Raw genomic sequence first — 21,139 nt, 5'->3', positions numbered from 1 at the left:
ATGCCAAAATTTCACAATTTCTGCCTGGGTATGCAAACTTTTGAGCACAACTGTATATTATATATATATATATATATATATATATATATTCTGTTTTATTGACTGAGTGTTGTTTAGCCTATGGTCTTAAACTATCAAGCACATTACACTGTTTTAAACTAAATCTAATGCTGTATTGTAATTATGTTAATAGTGATGTATCCTTGTGCTCACAAAGGCATTGTTTGTCTTTCATGGTCAAATACTGCTTTTGTAATTTGCAGTGTGTCACAGGGTTGTGTGTGAAAATGTTTTGACTTATGTTTCACTTTTTCCAATAAAGACTATAAATGTGTACAACAATTTACTGATGTGACAAATTTCTATATCTGTTAAGTGTACCACAAAATCACCAACAAAAAAGTAAAAACACAAATTCTTAGAATAAAATAAAAATGTCAACAAATCAATGTTTATTCCTCTAAAATATGTAAATATACAAAACTGAAAAGTAACTTGACAAAAAATGGGCCGCAGCAGAACGCTTATTACACATAGACGTGAAGAGCACGAGAGAAAACGGCTTAAGTTCCACAACACCAGTTTTCCCAGACTTCAAAATCATGTATGCATTTTATATATGTTTAACACATAAAAAAAAAAACTACAGAGCAGATTTCTCCATCTTCAGTACCTCTGAATGTCCAGAGAGTCAGTGCTGGGAGAATGATGAGACCCTGTAAAACTAAACAGGAACTGTGGGAGCGGTCTTTAACTAACGACTCTGTAGACTCTGATGTTTTATTAGTTACAATGTCCAGAGACTCTTCAGTACAGAACAGCTCCAACATCCCAAGACAAAACACCCACAATTACTGGTAATAAAAAAATAAGGGGGGGAGGGATTCCTACTCTGGAAATGTGCTACTATATAATTTCATGTCCAATCAAAACTGTTTAGAATTTGGCTATGAGTGGGATCTTGTTTATTTTATCGGTGGGTGGTATCAGATGGACACAGACAAGACACAAGATAAATCACTGGGGCATTAGATGCCTGACATTATACTTTGAAGTGTCGTTGTACTGAGTCATGGGTTTATCTGCGATCCCACATGTGCCGACGCCAACCTTTCCATTCACGCTCTCTGGAGATGCAAATATACTCCTCTTTACCTGCAGAGGGAGATCATAAAACATCATTATGAAAGGGTAAAAATAACTGTATAATGACTTCTGTTCATATGGTGAAAATAATCGTGTACGAAAAAAAAAGAAAAGAAAAAAGAACTGAAATCCAACAAGCATCTAGTTTACTTTTTAAGGAGTTTCTATTGTGGATACCACTGGTTTGCATTGTAAACAGCCACTTAAGGATTAGTCAGCAAGTCTTTCTCATACACACCTGTCCTTTTTTATTCTTTGAATAGGCTTTATTGTTAAACTGCTGCCATTTGGATTTCTGATCTTCTCTTTCCTGTTCAAGCTCCTTCATGCGCTGCACTTTTTTCTGGGCCTTCTTCTTCTTGTATTCCCTCTGCTCAGCCAGCAGCTCTTTCCTGAGGACAGACACAGATTGAAATAAAATAAAAAAAACACATACAAGTACACTGCCAAGTACTCAGACATCTACATACAAAGACATTTAACTTTAAATGTGAAGGGTGTAATATCTGCATCACTTGTGGAAAATAGCTGTGGTTTCACGTTATTAAAATGTTATAATTGAACCACAGTGTTTACAATCAAGGAAAGTCAACCTACTAAAGGCTTACAGTTGTCTCTGTTTTTGAAACTGGGAAGTAATTAAAAACAAATGAATAATAATAGTAGTAATAATAATAGTAAAAATAATAATATCAAATAAACAATTAAAAAATACACTTTAAAGTTGAAGTAGGACAAGTCTTAGAAAAGACCAAAAAAATTGTACTAATCTGTTCAGATTGGTGCTTTTTCTAAAAAAAAAAATTTTTTTAGGTAATCTGTTTAAGAATAACACTCTCTAGAAAAGTAAAGCGGTATTTTTCAAAGTAGCTCTTCATTCACATAAATATTTATTTTAGAAACTGAGACAATTTAGCTCTTTTAAATCTATCATGCAGCAACTCTTAAAAATTATGGATGCGCTGCCAAAAATAAATGGCAAATATAAAAACAACATAAAAATAACACCCTCATTCTCACATCTACTCACTTGGATTTGGGCTTTCCCTCCTCATCCCTGCTCCCACCCTCCTCTGCGGCTTTGAGAGCATGAAGTGGCACCACCTCTGCGTTTCCATAGCCAGAGAAGGTGATGGCTGCTGTACCGTTCTCGCCGTCAATCTCCTCAATCTCTGCCTCATACACCCTGTCAATCACACAGCACTGTAAGCAGGTGAGTAGAGATATATACACAAATCCCTCCCCCAAATGCTGTTGACCACACCCCACCCACCATCCATTTACAGGCATTTACCCAGCACTGTGTGTGTGTGTGTGTGTGTGTGATACTCACTGTCCATCCTGATTCCAGACGGCCATACAGCGGTCTCCAACTCTCCAGTTGTGAGTGGGCACGGCTGCCTCTGAGCTTTTGTCGCTGGCCACACCCTCCACTGGCTGTGATGTCAACAGGTCTTTTGTCAACTCAATCACCTCCTATAGTAACACATAACAGCAATGATTTGATAAATGTACTTACTTAGTGACTTCTTGTCTTGTCAGCTCTATCGTGTTGCAAATAGAGGCCATCAGACTTCAACTTATGTGACAAAAACTGGCCCCCTGAAAAACATGGCAGACCACTAGTTCTGTTAATACAAGCATACTATTTGTTAGCAAATTCATTCATTCATTCCATTCCATTAAAGGAATAGTTCACCCAAAAATGAAAATTCTCTCATCATTTACTCACCCTCATGCCATCCCAGATGTGTATGACTTTCTTCAGAAGAACACAAATGAAATTTTTTAGAAGAATATCTCAGCTCTGTAGGTCCATACATTGCAAGTGAATGGTAGCCAGAACTCTGAAGGTCCAAATATCACATAAAGGCAGCGTAAAAATAATCCATACGAATCCAGTGGAATGTCTTCTGAAGCGATCCAATCGGTTTTGGGTGAAAACAGACCAAAATGTAACTCCTTTTTCATAATCACACTTGACAGTAGGCTCCTTGAATATTGTGAGTTTAAGTTATTACACTTTCTAGTCCTTGACGCATGCACAGAGCACTAGCTGGCGCGATAGGAAGTGTAATCAAGCTTAAAATCATGATCGTGCTTAGAGAGTGCAATGGCAAGATGTGCAGTGAAAGTTTTTATTTGTTCTCACCCAAAACCAATTGGATCTCTTCAGAAGACATTGCACTGATTCAACTGGATAACTTTTACGCTGCCTTTGTGATATTTGGACCTTCAGAGTTCTGTCCACCATCCACTTGCATTGTGAGGGCCTACAGAGCTGAGATATTCTTCTAAAAATCTTTGTTTTAAAAAAAGTCATACACATCTGGGATGGCATGAAAATTTGGAATGAACCGCCACATCCTCACACGGTTCTACAACTGCACTGTAGAGAGCATCCTGACTGGCTGCATCTCCGCCTGGTACGGCAATAGCACCGCCCACAACCGCAAAGCACTGCAAAGGGTGGTGCGAACTGCCAGACACATCATCGGAGGTGAGCTTCCCTCCCTCCAGGAAATATATACAAGGCGGTGTGTGAAAAAAGCTCGGAGGATCATCAGAGACTCCAGCCACCCGAGCCATGGGCTGTTCTCACTGCTACCATCAGGTAGGCGGTATCGCAGCATCAGGACCCGCACCAGCCGACTCCATGATAGCTTCTTCCCCCAAGCAATCAGACATTTGAACTCTTGATCTCCCACGATCAAAATACATCAGCACTGCACTTTATTACCCTTACTCTTATATCTCACACCGGACTGTCATAAATTATATTATTATTATATTAGATTCTCTCTTAACAACTTACTATCAACCGACAGCCTGAATGTCAATACAGTACAATACAACCTACTGTACATTCTATATAATATACTTTTATATATACTAATATTTAAAATATATTAGTATATATATAATATATTTTAAATATACAGCCAATATATATATATATATATATATATACTTTTTTATATATTTTTATTTTTATTGAATAATGTGTATCTATATAGTGCGTACTGTATACTGTACAGTGTATGTTATTATTTGTATACTGTTGAGTGTAATTATGTGTATAACAGATGTTTAAATTGTGTTGTGTTAATCTGATGTTTATTGTAAATTGGTATATGTCTCATCACTGTCACGACTGCTATGTTGATCGGAACTGCACCCAAGAATTTCACACACCATTGCACTTGTGTATATGGCTGTGTGACAATAAAGTGATTTGATTTGATGAGGGTGAGTAAATAATGAGAGAATTTTCATTTTTGGGTAAACTATTCCTTTAAGCTCCAATAAAGGCTAAAAACATCGGACAGTCCTGCCGCAAACCTGGAGGTCCTTCTGCAGTTTAAGCAGATCTTCATTTTCTGGATCTGTAGAGAGCGCAGCTTCCACCTGCTGCAGCTGAGCCTTATAATTGCTCAACTGCTTCACCAATTCGTCCGACATCTGAGAAAAAAACAGAAAAAACAGTTGAACAGTTAGATCAGCTCCAAACTCAGACTTCACAGAAAGCTTCTATTATTCTGTGTCTAAATCATTAAGAAAAATAAAATAAAACATACAGCCACTGATCTATTTTTCAAGCATGACTTGCATCCCTCAAACCAAAATGATCAGAATCAGAAAGAGCTTTATTGCCAAGAATACTTCCACATACAAGTAATTGTTCTTGGTGATAGAAGCTTCCAGTGCACAAATAATACAAGACAGAGATAATAATAATAATAATAATAATAATAAAAAGAAAGAATAAAAATTGAATAGAAATATAAGTATATACAGAAATACGCAATAAGACAAAAATATACATATAGTATGTAAAAATAGAAATCGGTTATATACAATTCAAGAGAATGTAATGCAGAAGATGTAGGATATGTTAAATATAATTGACTACTGGCTGTTTATTCCATGCAATTATAGTATAATTTTAACTATTCATGAGATGTATAGCCTGAGGGAAAAAACTGTTCTTGTGCCTGAAGGTTCTGGTGCTCAGTGCTCTGTTGTGTCGGCCAGAAGGCAACAGTTCAAAAAGGTAGTGGGCTGGGTGAGTGGGGTCCAGAGTGATTTTACCAGCCCTTTTCCTCACTCTGGAAGTGTACAGCTCTTGAAGGCAGGGCAAGGGGCAAACAATAATCCAATTGTCTCCACTCATTAAGAAAATTTAGCATACTTAAGCACACATTCTCTACATTCATACTAAATCTATGCGGGGAGTGAGGAATTCTATGATATACATATTATTTAACCACTTTTGTTTACCATACCGTTATATTGAGAACCCATCCATGTTTTTACATATAGTTACTATAGCCTTATTATAAATACGTCGATAACACTACGGTTACTTTCTTTTATCAAAAATTACGGTAACATTTTTATTAAAATGTCTGTCTGGAACATAATAAACACGTTATCTAACCAAAACATGAAGTGTTTACACATTGAACCTTCCCTGCACTGTTAGCAACAGCCACTAGCACAACTCTCGAGAGGAAAAATGTAAACAGCCGCATAGACCAAATTTTGTACACTCATAAAAGAGATTATATAATCTACATCTGGTGAATCTGAAAGGTTTCTTTTAACTCAAATTAAACGCACATCTGCGGCTCGTGCTCAGAAGCAGAGCGCGAGGCCTCGTGTTTAGCATGTTTATATTAAATACACATTTGACTTATTCCATTAACATGCTTCTTACCTCTGCTGATTCTTAGTAAATGTTTATATGCGATTTTGGAGAATTGACGTGTTTAAGTGTCCCATGTACGACTGTATTTTATTGAAAAGAAAGTATTTTCGCCAAGCGTTTATATTTTCTCTTACCTTCACCGTGTAGACCTCTTGCTGGATATGACGCCAGAGTCTCGTTTAATCTCGCGATGCTTCAATCTTCAGGCATTGCATTTGCAGTCCTTCACTTATTTCCCTGCAATGTACTCACCTTCACGAAAAGTATTTATATTGGGTTAATACGATTATTTATTTATTTATTTATTTATTTATTATTTTGCAAACTTATTGGCATTGCAGTGGCCATTGAGGGCTCTTATGATTCAACTTCGTTATTAACAACATTACAAACGTGTCATGCTGAAAGTAGAACAGACATTTTGATTGAAATACTACAAACATTGTATAGGATTCAGAAGATGGGATTCATTGTAGTATTTTTATAGGTACCACCAGCGCATATACTGTATAGTTGTAAAAAGAAATGAGTTAGCTGACAGGATTGCAAAAGAAGCCACAAAGAATATAGAAATGTAAAACATAGCAAGACTGAAATTAAAAATGTAATTAAAGAACAAATGAGGACAAGATGGCAAAAACAATGGGAGGAGGACAGAGCAGGAAGATGCTTTTATAACATTCAAAGAGATGTTGTTGTAGGTAGAATCACAGGGAGAAATAGAAGAGAAGAAACCATAATTTCTAGACTTGGGTTCAGACATACAGCACCTAATAGTTCATTGCATATAACGCGGAAAGATGACATGTAGGAAAATGTGCATTTTGTAATCAGGAACAAAAAGTAGAGCATGTTATGATGACCTGTCCTAAATATCGTTATGAAAGAATGATATAGATTTCTAACCTTAAGAAAATTAACGGGGGCTGGGTAGCTCAGCGAGTAAATACACTGACTACCACCCCTGGAGTTGCAAGATCAAATCCAGGGTGTGCTGAGTGACTCCAGCCAGGTCTCCTAAGCAACCAAATTGACAAGGTTGCTAGGGAGGGTACCCTATGCATGGGGTAACCTCCTTGTTGTTGCTATAATGTGGTTCGCTCTCGGTGGGGTGCGTGGTGAGTTGTGCGTGGATGCCGCAGAGAATAGCTTGAAGCCTCCACATGTGCTACGTCTCCACGGTAACGCGCTCAACAAGCCACATGATAAGATGCACAGATTGACGTTCTCAGAAGCGGAGGCAACTGAGATTCGTCCTCTGCCACCCGGATTGAGGCGAGTCACTATGTCACCACAAGGATTTAGAGCGCATTGGGAATTGGGCATTCCAAATTGGGGAGAAAAAGGGGAGAAAAATAAATAAATAAATTTAACATGAATTATGAGTTGACAAGCATTCTGAAAAGAAACTCAAAGGATAATGTTTTACATTTTTAATCCAATATTTGAAAGCAACAGAGTTAAATAAGAGAATATAGTTTAGTTCATGTGAAATACTCGTTAGTGGCATTAATGCTCCTTTCATTGTATGCCGACCACCATAAAACCTCAGAGGAAGAAGAAGAAAAAGAACAAGAAGTAGAAGAAGAAGAAGAAGAAGACGATGAAGAAGAAGAACTCACTTTCACAAACCCTTTACAAATTTTGGATATGCAGTGTGTGTCTTAACTAAGAACGTCTGCAGAAATGGTATTAAGTACTGCAAGTGTTCAATGCAAGGCCCAAGTTTTGCAGTAATTGCATACTTTTACTAAACTGAACAGCTCACCATTGCATTGAGCCAGAATAAATATCAGCAGGAATCTGTTTCCAAACGAAGGTGTGAGACTCATCTACATTAGATCTCAAATTTATTTAACTAAAACAAGCACACATGCTCTACAAATGTCCTCATGAAAGTATGATTGTTGTTGTTAGGCTGTATCTTTGAACTTCTTTGGTTTAAACACTACTCAGGATGAAACTCTGAAAAGATTATTCAACGTGCCCTTCATCAGAGACCTTAACAATACCAGATTCAAGAAGTGCTGACTCTCAGTTGGACTACATAATTGTCGACCATCATCATTCTACCTGCTAGGCTTTCTGGCTTTCTCATTACTTAACATATCAACATTATATATATATATATATATATATATATATATATATATATATATATATATATATATACACACACACACACACTACCGGTCAAAGTTTTGAAACACTTACTCATTCTTTATTATTATTATTATTATTATTATTATTACTATTATTAATATTATTATTATTATTTCACATTTAGAATAATAGTAAAGTCATCAAAACTATGGAATAACATAAATGGAACTATGGGAATTATGTTGTGACTAAACAAAATCCAAAATAAATCAAAACTGTGTTATATTTTAGCATCTTCAAAGTAGTCACCTTTTGCCTAGAATTTGCAGTCATGTACTCTTGACATTTTCTCAACCAACTTCTTGAGGTATCACCCTGGGATGCTTTTTAAACAGTGTTGAAGGAGTTCCCATCTATGTTGGGCACTTACTGGCTGCTTTTCTTTATTATTTGGTCCAAGTCATCAATTTCAAAAACGTTTTTTTTTTTTTTTTTTTTTTAGTTTTGTAATGAAATAAATTAATATGGTGGCACAATTATATTTTTGTCTACAAAACTAATTTCAAACATTTAAGCATACGCCTTCAGATCAAAAGATTTTTAAGATCATGAGAAACATTTCAGTCAAGTGTTTCAAAACTTTTGACTGGTAGTGTGTGTATATATATATATATACAGGGTTTGGAAGCTTACTTTTAAAAACTACAGATTACAGAATACATGCTGTAAAATGTAATTTGTAACGTATTCTATTAGATTACTCAAGGTCAGTAATGTAATATAAATACTTTAGATTACTTCTTCAGCACTGGCAGATTCTTTTCACTACTTTTGACTATAAAAAAGTAAATAAAGTAAGAAAATACACTTCACTGTAAAAATATATTCGCTGAAAAAAGCCAAAATATCCCATGCAGTTTTGCTACTCAAGTAAATGTATCTTGTTTTAAGGATTTGTAGATACTTTTACAGGAAAACAACATTTAAATTTGCATTAAGAGTAAGATCTTTGCCTTTATATCAAAGGTCTTACTAGAGAAAAAAGTTATGCTCCAACATTTTCATCATAGAATTCATTATAAAATATAATCGCACCTGATAACAGATGTATGTAAAGGCAAGAAATAGCATTTTAGCTTAGCATAAAGCTAAATGTTCACATGACAATTTACACAAGGTTATCTATTGTTGCTGCTCCAAACGTCAAATCCCCACAGAGTGTTCACAACCCACATCTTTTTCTGATCGTATGTGGATTCTGTTCATAGAATGAGGCAGAAAATATATTACTTTCTATACGATAATAAAGACTACATTGGTTAGCATTTCTTGTAAAAATACACTAACCGCATAAAAAAACATTGACAAGGCTGGTCACTGCTGTTCAAAAGCTCCTCCTATATGGATAAATGTTTTCCAACTCAATAGACTAAATATTAAATGAAAAAAATGACAATAAAATGCAAAGTAATCTCTTCAGTAATCAAAATACTTTTTGAATGTAACTGTATTCTGTTTACCTACGATTTAAATTGGAACTGTAGTGGAATACAGTTACTTATATTTTGTATTTTAAATACGTAATCCCATTACATGTATTCTGTTACTCCCCAACCCTGTATGTATATATATATATATATATATATATATATATATATATATATATATATATATATATATATATATATATATATAAAATGTATATTTGCAGCTAACAGTCTACTACTAATGTTTAATGTAGGCCCTACTCTTAATTTTGGCCTTATTCATGAAATACAAGCAGAACAAATTGTGTATGAATTCATTATGTAAATTGTTCCATAAAATTAAATACATTTAGAATTTAACGATTTACACACACACACACACACACACACACACACACACAAAATAAATAAATAATTCATGGTTCATGAATAAGGCCCAGTGTTTATTTATTTATTTTATGTGATAAGCTTTCTTTGGCTGTTTTCTAATTTGTTCATTCTGTTGTAAACCTTGACCTTGAGCCCTGGGAATTAAATAATACAACTTTCATTATTATTTATTATTACTATTATTATTATTATTATTACTTGTTATCCACTCTGTTGTAATTCCTCGTTTTGTGTTACAGCAGGTACTATTTTCTTCTGTCGTCCAGCTAAACGTCAGCTACTGCCTGATGTGATGTTATGAGTAAATTATTTTCTGTGTACATTTAATTGATCCTAAATTAATTGTTTGATGAAGATCATGAAATATTTATTTTATTTTATTTTATTTAACTCAACCCATGTTCGCGCCAGTACACTCTCAAAGGCTCACGTATAAGGTGACATGATTGGCCAGCCGACTGACCAATCAACGCGCTGATTCTGTCTGCAAACAAAAGATTTCGTCAGTGTTTTTCAGGAGACCGATATTATTGTCCCGTGTTTTTTTCTGAAGGGGCGAGCACCTTTTTTGCTTCTTAATCTTTTATTCACGATCAAACGAAATATTGGTCACACTATATTTTAGAAGCGTAAAGTAAACTTTGAACAACGATGTCAACGCAAAAACGTATAACTCAGGAAGAGATTCTACATGGTAAGCTGTACAAACGGGCTCAGTCAGAAAACGTAGCAGCATCGACAGTTTACAACAATAAGAATATAATAGTAACAATTAAATGTATATTCACATTCTTGTCAACAAATGTGCTTCCTTGTTTCTTTTGTGAATCTCGACAACGCAAAACTTCAAATCCGGTCATATTGCTAAGTCAGCAACTTCTTGTTTCATAAAGCAAACGTTTATTTTGTTTTTGTTGGTATACAATTTTGTAAAAGGACGGCAAATATGATCGGTGATGAGTGACATTTACATGGCCAATATTTTCAAACGGATTATGTTGGGATTTAATAAATACACATGTAATAGTAAGCACACAATTACATTTAATTGTGTACAATGTTTGTTGGTTTCAGTGTCTGTTAGACCAAGTGTGGTAGAGCATGTGGGATTGTTGGAAAGGTGCATCTGAAAGGCCAAATCAAGCACTCTTACTATTCTGATCTACTTTTCTCCACCAGACTCATGGATTGAGCTTCACTTTGATTCATGTAGTGAGCCTAGTGAAGACACACCAGCACTGTGTGATATCACAGACCTGGAGAAAATGCTTCTGGAAGCACAGTGCGAGTCCAGCAGCAGTTCACGGACAAGTTCTCACTGTAGCAGGTTTGTAGAAAATTTTAGAAGAAATTGTATGTCAGTTCTGATTATGATGGCTGATGTGATATGTTTCTTCATAGTCCTCGATGCATCCAGGAACCTCCACTCATCAGTGCAGTCTCCTTGAACTCACACACCAATGCACAGGTGAAAGACAGCACATCATTGCACAGCTTTACTGCATGGGTTTGCATCTATCAAAACCTCTATTTTCTAACAACTTTAAATGCAGGTCATATCTGAGGACTTATAGATAGAATACACTGCAATTTTTGCTATTAGCACCATTAGAAACATGCTGTGTTTACTGAACTTGCATGACTAAAGATCAGTGATACTCTGTCTGTTCCAGGAGGAAGTTGTAGCAGAGAGCAAACAGGAAACTGAGGCTGTCATGAGGATCTGTGACTGGCCCAGCCGGCCGGAGAATCTCCCACGTGCAGCATTCATCATTAAACGGCCAAAGCGGAACCGAGTGTGCAGCAGAAATATGATCAAAAATGATGAAGAAATTAACACACACTTGCTGAAACTACTACTACCCTCCCTAATCTTTACACACATCATCATGCTTGGGTTGGGGTAAGGAATTACCCTTTCAAGATTTAAGTTAAAATTTGTTTGGCTGTATTAGGGAATGTGCATATCTTAGGTGCTGTGATTAGGCATTTCTTTTGCAAGTTCTCACCATTTTTATTTACTTTTTTACCTTCTTTAGTTCATTTTAAATGGTCCTGATGTCCTTTGACAAGTACATTTTTAGAAGTAAAAATTTCATGTAGTTTTTCAATTAATAAAGTTCCTAAAACTACATGCATCATAATTATTTTAACAAATGCCAAAATGCTTTTTAAAAAAGTTTTAGATTATCATACTGCTTAACTTTACAACATTATTAATGTCAACCACCCATGTTCAAAATCTGACTTTCTGTTTCCCACTCTTTTGTTCACTGTTTGACTATTTTTAATCTCTCTCTCCAGGATCTGTATTGGACGACGCCTCTCTGCTCAGTGTTCTGTTATCTGAGGCATAGCATATGAGTGTGTTGGGATGCTGTGCGTCAGGATCTCTCTGGGATAATCTCTGTTTAAACTAGAGAACCTGACAAACTATTGCTGGAATCCCCATTGTTGTCCTCCAGGAGAAATGTAGAACTATGTAAGAGGACACTATGAAAATATGATAGAAGTAGAAACTCTCAGCAATAACGTTTTCTTTGGTTTTCCAGCAGGGACTTTTATGGCACAGAATTTGTATAGATTAGCCCAGTTTTGTCTGGGGACCAGATTTCTGAGCCTTAGATAAGATAAACCAGGAAGTTTGCCTAATCGATTTCAGCCTTTTGCTTTGAGTTAATTTTAGTCCATGAGAAATACTTGATGTTTTGTTAACATATAAACACACAAACATTGCATCATTATTTTAGTAACCAGGTCGCATTGTAGTACTCCATCTGATCTGCTTTTACAATATTTTCATCATTTAAATTGTTTTGTGTTAAGGCATTGTTCTTAACATGTAATGAAAAATGGAAATCAGAGCAGTCTAAATAATTAAATCAGCATATTCTTAATATGATATTTCATGGAAAATGAATAAACCATGCTGCCAAAGTCCATTTACACACACGCACACATGCAAATCTTTTAAACCAGTTTTGCATCCATCTATCTTTTTTTTTTATGAACAATTTTGATAGCACCTCTGTTAGTAAGTGTTATTAGTTCTGATAACTGAGTTGAGGAATCTAGTACCAGATCATTAGCTTCATTTAAGGGCTTTCTCTCAGCAACTACCAGAGGTCTGAGTTTAGGAATAGTTCTCCATACAGCAATTGTAAATGGGCATGGGTGCTGTTGAGCTCTAAAAATGAAAGAAAAAAGCATCATAACATTAAAGTATAATAAAGATATTATGGGCTCACTGCAGCTGCAATCTCCTGGTACATTTGACTAGACTACAATTTTTCAGTTAATATGAACCTATGAATTTTTTTTATTTTTTTTAAATGCACGTACATAGAAGTCAAATGCAAAATGTCACAAATGTTATACACCAAATAAATCAGTAAATATGATGTTCTAAGCAACTTTGAAGAATACCATATTACCATGGAACCTATACCAAAACCTTGTTATCATGTCTAAAAACATGGTTAAATGGCAGTGATTGTAACCTATAATTGTTTATATGGCTATTACTAAATCATAAAAATTCTATTTTTATCAATATTGTTGTGCATTACTTTGGATATTTTCTGAAGGTGTTGGTAGTTTTTGGTAGTTTGAAATACCCCCATCCTCCCCTGGAATCTACGCCCCTGCTTATATAATATGTATTGTGTGAGATGTAGAAAGTCTGTAACATCTTTTATAAATATGTCCATTCCTCCTCCTCCTCCTCCTCCTCCTACTACTACTACTAATAATAATGTGGGGCCTGGGTTGCTCAGCAAGTAAAGATGCTGACTACCACACCTGGAGTCATAAGTTTGAATCCAGGGCATGCTAAGTGACTCCAGTCAGGCTTCCTAAGCAACCAATTGGCCCGGTTGCTTGGGTGGGTAGAGTCACGCTGGGTTAACCTCCTCGTGGTCGCTATAATTTGGTTCTTGCTCTTGGTGGGGAGCATGGTGGGTTGTGCGTGGATGCCGTGGAAAATAGAGTGAGTATCCACACGCGCTACATCTCCGCAGTAAAGGGCTCAACAAGCCATGTGATAAGATGCACGGATTGACGGTCTCAGATGTGGAGGCAACTGAGATTCTTCCTCCGCCACCCGGATTGAGGCGAGTCACTACGCCACCACGAGGACCTAGAGCACACTGGGAATTGGGCATGCCATATTGGGTAATTTTATTATATTTGTGTTTTTTTGTGTGTGTTTTTTTCCACATTAACCTGGAATTTATATTACAATTCCTCATTTTTATCTCTACTCTCTCAGGCAATTGTGTTTGAAGGTCAAGGTAAAAATGCTGAAATGTGTTGTGTTCTTATACACAAGACAATGTGCAGGAAACTTTGATCCACATGTCTTGTGTGAAATGAAATTAAAATACACACTGATAGGCACAATCACATGTACACTAAGACAAACACACAAAATTGTCTAAACAACTGTCTAAATAAAAACCTCTTAACAATAGGTTTAAAAGTGTGATCAGTGTTTATTTGCTTTCATTGCTATGTTTAATACATCATGTCATTTTACAGTTGACTCAATGAAATTTGTGTACCAGTACAGTATGTCTGTATGTGTGGATTTTACAGTCGATGATGTAATAAGAATATTTGCGGAAACAGAAATGAGATGCCATCAGATCCAGTCATTATCATCATGTAGGACATTATCACATGCTGATACTGTACTTTATTATTTAAATTAAATATAACACAACACAGTGCATTCAGAAAGTATTCAGACCCCTTCATTTTTTTTCACATTTTGTTTCAGTTGTGCTCAAAAGTTTGCATACCCTAGCAGAAATTGTGAAATTTTGGCTTTGATTTTGAAAATATGACTGATCATGCAAAATAAAAAGTCTTTTATTTAAGGATAGTGATCATATGAAGCCATTTATCATCACATAGTTGTTTGGCTCCTTTTTAAATCATAATGATAACAGAAATCACCCAAATGTCCCTGATCAAAAGTTTACATACCCTTTAATGTTTGGCCTTGTTACAGACAAACAAGGTGACACACACAGGTTTAAATGGCAATTAAAGGTTAATTTCCCACACCTGTGGCTTTTTAAATTGCAATTAGTGTCTGTGTATAAATAGTCAATGAGTTTGTTAGCTCTCACGTGGATGCACTGAGCAGGCTAGATACTGAACCATGGGGAGCAGAAAAGAACTGTCAAATGACCTGCGTAACAAGGAAATGGAACTTTATAAAGATGGAAAAGGATATAAAAAGATATCCAAAGCCTTGAAAATGCCAGTCAGTACTGTTCAATCACTTATTAAGAAGTGAAAAATTCGGGGATCTCTTGATACCAAGCCAAGGTTAGGTAGACCAAGAAAGATTTCAGCCACAACTACCAGAAGAATTGTTCGGGATACAAAGAAAAACCCACAGGTAGTGAAAAGAATACCATCCCCACTGTGAAGCATGGTGGTGGCTCACTGATGTTTTGGGGGTGTGTGAGCTCTAAAGGCACGGGGAATCTTGTGAAAATTGATGGCAAGATGAATGCAGCATGTTATCAGAAAATACTGGCAGACAATTTGCATTCTTCTGCACGAAAGCTGCGCATGGGACGCTCTTGGACTTTCCAGCATGACAATGACCCTAAGCACAAGGCCAAGTTGACCCTCCAGTGGTTACAGCAGAAAAAGGTGAAGTTTCTGGAGTGGCCATCACAGTCTCCTGACCTTAATATCATCGAGCCACTCTGGGGAGATCTCAAACGTGCTGTTCTTGCAAGACGACCAAAGATTTTGCATGACCTGGAGGCATTTTGCCAAGACGAATGGGCAGCTATACCACCTGCAAGAATTTGGGGCCTCATAGACAACTATTGCAAAAGACTGCACGCTGTCATTGATGCTAAAGGGGGCAATACACAGTATTAAGAACTAAGGGTATGCAGACTTTTGAACGGGTCATTTAATTTTTTTCATTGTTGCCATGTTTTGTTTTATGATTGTGCCATTCTGTTATAACCTACAGTCGAATATGAATCCCATAAGAAATAAATGTGTTTTGCCTGCTCACTCATGTTTTCTTTAAAAATGGTACATATATTACCAATTCTCCAAGGGTATGCAAACTTTTTAGCACAACTGTATGTTGCCTTATGCTAAAATGCTTTAAATTATTTCTTTTTTCACATCAATCTACACTACATACCCCATAATGAGAAAGCAAAAACCAGATTTTTTATAACTTTGCAAATTTATTAAAAAGAAAAAAATGAAATATCACATTGACATAAGTATTTAGACCCTTAACTCAGCACTTAGTTGAAGCACCTTTGGCAGCGATAACAGCCTAAAGTCTTTTTGGGTATGATGCAACAAGCTTTGCACACCTGGATTTGGGGATTTTCTGCCATTTTTCTCAAGCTCTGTCAGGTTGGATGGGGACTGTCGATGGACAGCCTTTTTTAGGTCTCTACAGAGATGTTCAATTGGGTTCAAGTCCGGGCTCTGGCTGGGCCACTCAAGGACATTCACAGAGTTGTCCCTAAGCCGCTCGTGCGTTGTCTTGGCTGTGTGCTTAGGGTCGTTGTTCTGTTGGAAGGTGAACCTTCGGCCCAGTCTGAAGGTCCTGAGCACTCTGGACCAGGTTTTCATTAAGGATATCTCTGTATTTTGCTGCTTTCAGCTTTCCTTCAACCCTGACCAGTCCCCCAGTCCCTGCCGCTGAAAAACACTCCCACAGCATGATGCTACCACCACCATGCTTCACCGTTGGGATGGTATTGAGCGGTGCCTGGTTTCCTCCAGACATGCCACTTGGAATTTAGGCCAAACAGTTCAATCTTCATTTAATTGGACCAGAGAATCTTGTTTCTCACAGTCTGAGAGTCCTTTAGGTGCTTTTTTGCAAATTCCAAGTGGACTTTCATTTGTCTTGCATTGAGGAGAGGTTTCGGTCTGGCCACTCTGCCATAAAGCCCAGATCGGTGGAGTGTTGCAGTGATGGTTGTCCTTCTGCAAGTTTCTCCCATCTCCACACATGATCTCTGGAGCTCAACCAAAGTGACCATTGGGTTCTTGGTCACCTCTCTTACCAAGTCCCTTCTCCCCCGATTGCTCAGTTTGGCCAGGTGGCCAGCTCTAGGAAGAGTCCTCGTTGTTCCAAACTTCTTCCATTTCAGAATTATGGAGGCCACTGTGCTCTTGGGAACCTTCAATGCAGCTGAAATTTTTTTGTAGCCTTTCCCATATCTGTGCCTCGACACAATCCTGTCTCTGTGCTCTGCAGGTAGTTCCTTTGACCTCATAGCTTGGTTTTTGCTCTGATATACATTTTCAGTTGTGAGACCTTATCTAGACAGGTTGGTATGGGATGAATATAGTATCAAAATGATTCACAAATGTGTAAACACTTATCCAACAATTTGATAAATGTCATACACATACACTATCCACACACAAATGCCTTTCAACTTGTGTCTGTGATTTCTGAATTAAATGATTGTGTATCGATTTGTACAAATAGAGACATATTTGTGAATACAAATGTTCCCTTTTGTATAAATGTAACACAATTTGTGTGTCTAACCAAAGGACACAAATTAAACACAAAATGGCCTTGTGAAGCATTGAATGTGCATTTGTGGATCAAGAGACACGCATGCATTCATTGACATGTTTTTGTGTCTATTCTGTTTTATATATTTGAATTTTGAGACTTTTGTTTAGCTGTTTTTACCAAGGCCAACCCACACACAAACAACTACCAATGAATAAGTCCAGTGTGGGCACATCTACCCACCAATTTGGGAAAAATTCACAAATGCATGTTATTAGCCTTAAACAAATTTCTTTTTACTTATGTCTGTGTAATTTATTATTAAATAAATGTGCAGCTATTTGTACAAATAGAGACATATTTGTGAATATAAATGTTCCCTTTTGTACAAATAAATCACAGTTTGTGGATGCAACCAAATGAAGATGTTCCAAATGAAAAACAAAATGGTCTTGTGAAATATTGAATGTGCATTTGTGGATCAAGTGACGCATGCATTCATTGACATCTTTTTGTGTGTTTTCTGTTTCATTCATCAGAATTTTGAGACTTACTTTCCAATGGTTTTGACTTGCATGATCCACACGTAGCTTTGTGTAATAAAAGCAGCTACCACTCGATTGCAGTCTCATTTTACAGATGTACCATCAGGCAGGGCGTGGTTTATTCACAAGGTCACTTGGCATGTGCAGTTTACCAGTGCCTGTTTTAAGCTAACAGTGGAAAAGACCAAACTGGTGTGTTTCTCAAAAAAGAAGAAAACTCCCTCTGTTAAATTGAAGCTATATGAACAAGAGTTAGAGCAAACATCAGTTATCAGATTTCTAGGGATTTGGATGGATTCTAAGTTAACATTTGCCACACACTTCCAAAGATTAATCGACAAAAACAAGAAAGGTATAAATGTGTTAAAATGTTTGGCAGGGATAGTCTCTGAAAAGAGTATATTGTGCAATAATAAGGTCTACAATAGATTATGGAAGTATGGTGTATGGCTCAGAATGCAAATCATTGATTAATAAGGTAAATGTTATACAATCCCAAGCATTGAGAATTTGCTGTGGTGCATTTAAAACATGTCCAATATCAGCAATACAAGTGGAAATAGGTGAGATGCCACTGGAAATTATAAGAATCAAGTTGGAAATGGCATATTGGATTTCTATAAAAGGACAGTTAGAATCACATCCAGTCAAAACAGTTCTTGAGAACTACTGGGAATATGAATATATGAACTTGAATAGCTTTGGATGGAAAGCAAATAAGGAGGCTGAACAAATAGGAATAAGTTATATCAATGTTAGCCCAACTGTTGTCATGTCAGTAACACCTCCATGGCTTTTCCAAATGCCAACAATTGACTTTCAGGTGCTAGACAAAATAAATGACAAAAACAGACGAGTTTCAAAAGATACAATAGTGCGTCAGTATCTGGACCAGAAATGTTCTCAACAATTCAAATATACACAGATGGATCTAAAGTTTCTGATTCAGGCAATACAGCTGCAGCAGTGTACATACCATATTTCAAGTACAAAATAGCAAAAAGGACATCAAATCATCAATCAGTTTACACTACGGAAATGCTTGCTATCATAATGGCTCTTCATTGGGTTGAAGAGGTCCATCCAGCTGAAGTGGTGGTATGTTCTAACTCATACTCAGCTCTATCAAGTTTAAAAAGTGGAAAATTATCTTCAAGGCAGGATATTTTATTAGATATACTTCAAAGTCTGTATAGGATATATTTCCTTGTTATGGGTACCTGCTCACGTGGGGGTAGAAGGAAATGAGGAAGTTGATCAGATAGCTAAACAAACTGTAAGACATCATGATATAGACTTTAGTGTATCATTGAATAAAATGGAAGTAAAAGGTATAATCAAAACAGCTGTAATAAGGATGTGGCAAGGTCAATGGGATTGAGAGATGAAGGGGCGTCATTTATATAATATCCAAAGAGCTGTTGGAGCTGAGTGGAATAGTTATGGAAACAGAAGAGAATATGCCATAATATCTCAACTCAGAATTGGGCATTCCTCGTTAAATCAATCACTTTTCAGTATTGGCAAACATGAATCTGGTCGTTGCGCAAGATGTGGTCTTCCTGAAACAGTTGAACATGTCCTAATAAAATGTTTGTCATATAAGAATGAAAGATCACAACTTATAGAAGCAATGAAATCTATAGATATTACTCAGCTTTCACTGAAGAGCCTACTAAATAAGGAGTACATTTTTACTAATATATTTGAAGGACACAAATTTGAAAAACAGGATTTAAGAATAGTTTATTTTATTTTTTTATTATTTTTTATTTACCATAACATCAATGCTCCACAATCCATACCAGTAGGTGGTGGAAAATGCACCAATTGCTGGTTTGCCAACCACCATAAAACAGTAAAGAAGTAGAAGTTGTTTACCAGCACTACTTCAAACAAACAGCGTCTTAGATCAGCAGAAAGAATCAAAATGTGGCGCCCATTTTTCTGGGATGGTTCTCGATGGCCCATTGCCGCTCCCATACTATAATTGTTGAGAAGTGATACCCCATGTGTTGTCACACAAAAGTATGGATGCTTACTCGTCTCTATGATAATGAAGCCATCTGGGTTAAAGTGTTGTATCTACACAAATTGGGCTGGGTGGAATTCACATCGAGGCAGACTGCATTTCCTTACAGTGTCCTGCTTTATTTCAATTCCAATACTATGAAAATGATGGCACACTGAACTTGGCCACCAGTTAACCAACCAAGTGCACACACACATTACTACCACCAACACAACAGAGGGAGTTGTAACAATTTAGTAATGCACAAATAGCTGTAAATATTTTGTGATCGACAGGAGGTGTTGCTGAAGAGAGCTGCTGACCTCATTGAGATGCTTTATGGAACACCTCACAACCAGGTAAACGTGGCATTTTGATTTACTGTAAAATCGATTCCCCAACCTGACTTCTTTGCTTCTGTCTGCTTTATTGCTTCAGTCATGATGAGATAAACTGCTTGATCAGCTCTGAAATCCCATGTGGGAAGTGATGTCACAGCCATACATGTGTGGGTGTGTCTGTCTATAGGAGATGATTCCAAAACGTACGTCTGTCATAGCAGAGGCCCTCCTTGGCAACCCACAAAACCCAAACTCATCTCACTCGAACTCACATGGTGTTATGGGAGTTAACTCCTTTGATGGACAGTTACCAGTGAACAGTGAGGTTTCAAAGGACGTGGAAAGAGGTATGCTGTATGTAAGCATGTATAGGAAAATTTAATCCACAACAATGTTTTAATGAGGGAATGTCTCTTTCAGTGAGTTTCAGTTGGACTTTAAACAGTGGCATCATTTCAGGCAGTACATCCATCCCAGTCTGACTTCAACAATAGCAACATGGGCATGAAAGGACACACACACCTAAGCACATGCCCGTCCATGCATGGGCACACACAACCAAGTGCACATCTCTACATGCTGAACTATTCCCTGGCTGCCACACAGAGGTTCTTTGACAGTTCCACATCCGACATGCAACACTACATCAGTAAGACCACCTCATACTGTATGTCTAACCATCATTTTTTTTTTTTTTTTTTGGGGACAATTTGTTTCTAGGGCACAAATGTAATAAATGGTCCTATATGTAGTAATAAATATAATTTCCTTTATATAACCTAGATAATAACTTAATGTCATGATACTATCATCAGCTATCAAAAATTAGTTCATTAACATTATATCTATATACATGCTAATCAGGGTTGGA

General features: G+C 36.6%; 2 protein-coding genes across 3 annotated transcripts; one reads left to right on the top strand and one right to left on the bottom strand.

The window, feature by feature from the left end:
- Nucleotides 1-424: 424 nt before the first annotated feature.
- On the bottom strand, nucleotides 425-6,132 carry LOC127411403 (survival of motor neuron-related-splicing factor 30-like). 2 transcript variants are annotated; one of them, XM_051646939.1, is made up of 6 exons: nucleotides 5,992-6,132; nucleotides 4,489-4,608; nucleotides 2,480-2,622; nucleotides 2,177-2,332; nucleotides 1,385-1,538; nucleotides 425-1,155 (listed from the first exon to the last, which is right to left on the bottom strand). In XM_051646939.1, the coding sequence occupies exons 2-6, from the start codon at nucleotides 4,606-4,608 to the stop codon at nucleotides 1,018-1,020; spliced, it is 711 nt and encodes a 236-aa protein (XP_051502899.1). In that variant the 5' UTR covers nucleotides 5,992-6,132; the 3' UTR covers nucleotides 425-1,017. The 2 variants fall into 2 exon arrangements, with proteins under 2 accessions (XP_051502899.1, XP_051502900.1); XM_051646940.1 differs by having other exon boundaries at nucleotides 5,867-5,994.
- A 4,184-nt stretch (nucleotides 6,133-10,316) lies between these two features.
- Nucleotides 10,317-14,608, top strand: LOC127411405 (BCL2/adenovirus E1B 19 kDa protein-interacting protein 3-like). Its single transcript, XM_051646941.1, has 5 exons — nucleotides 10,317-10,531; nucleotides 11,017-11,164; nucleotides 11,239-11,305; nucleotides 11,511-11,740; nucleotides 12,142-14,608. The coding sequence occupies exons 1-5, from the start codon at nucleotides 10,489-10,491 to the stop codon at nucleotides 12,185-12,187; spliced, it is 534 nt and encodes a 177-aa protein (XP_051502901.1). The 5' UTR covers nucleotides 10,317-10,488; the 3' UTR covers nucleotides 12,188-14,608.
- The last annotated feature ends 6,531 nt before the right edge of the window (nucleotides 14,609-21,139 follow it).

Source organism: Myxocyprinus asiaticus, chromosome 20 (genome assembly GCF_019703515.2).
Source record: "Myxocyprinus asiaticus isolate MX2 ecotype Aquarium Trade chromosome 20, UBuf_Myxa_2, whole genome shotgun sequence".
NCBI classification, from domain to species: domain Eukaryota; kingdom Metazoa; phylum Chordata; class Actinopteri; order Cypriniformes; family Catostomidae; genus Myxocyprinus; species Myxocyprinus asiaticus.
Note: the sequence above shows the minus strand (reverse complement) of the source record. Positions and strands in the feature narration are given on the sequence as shown.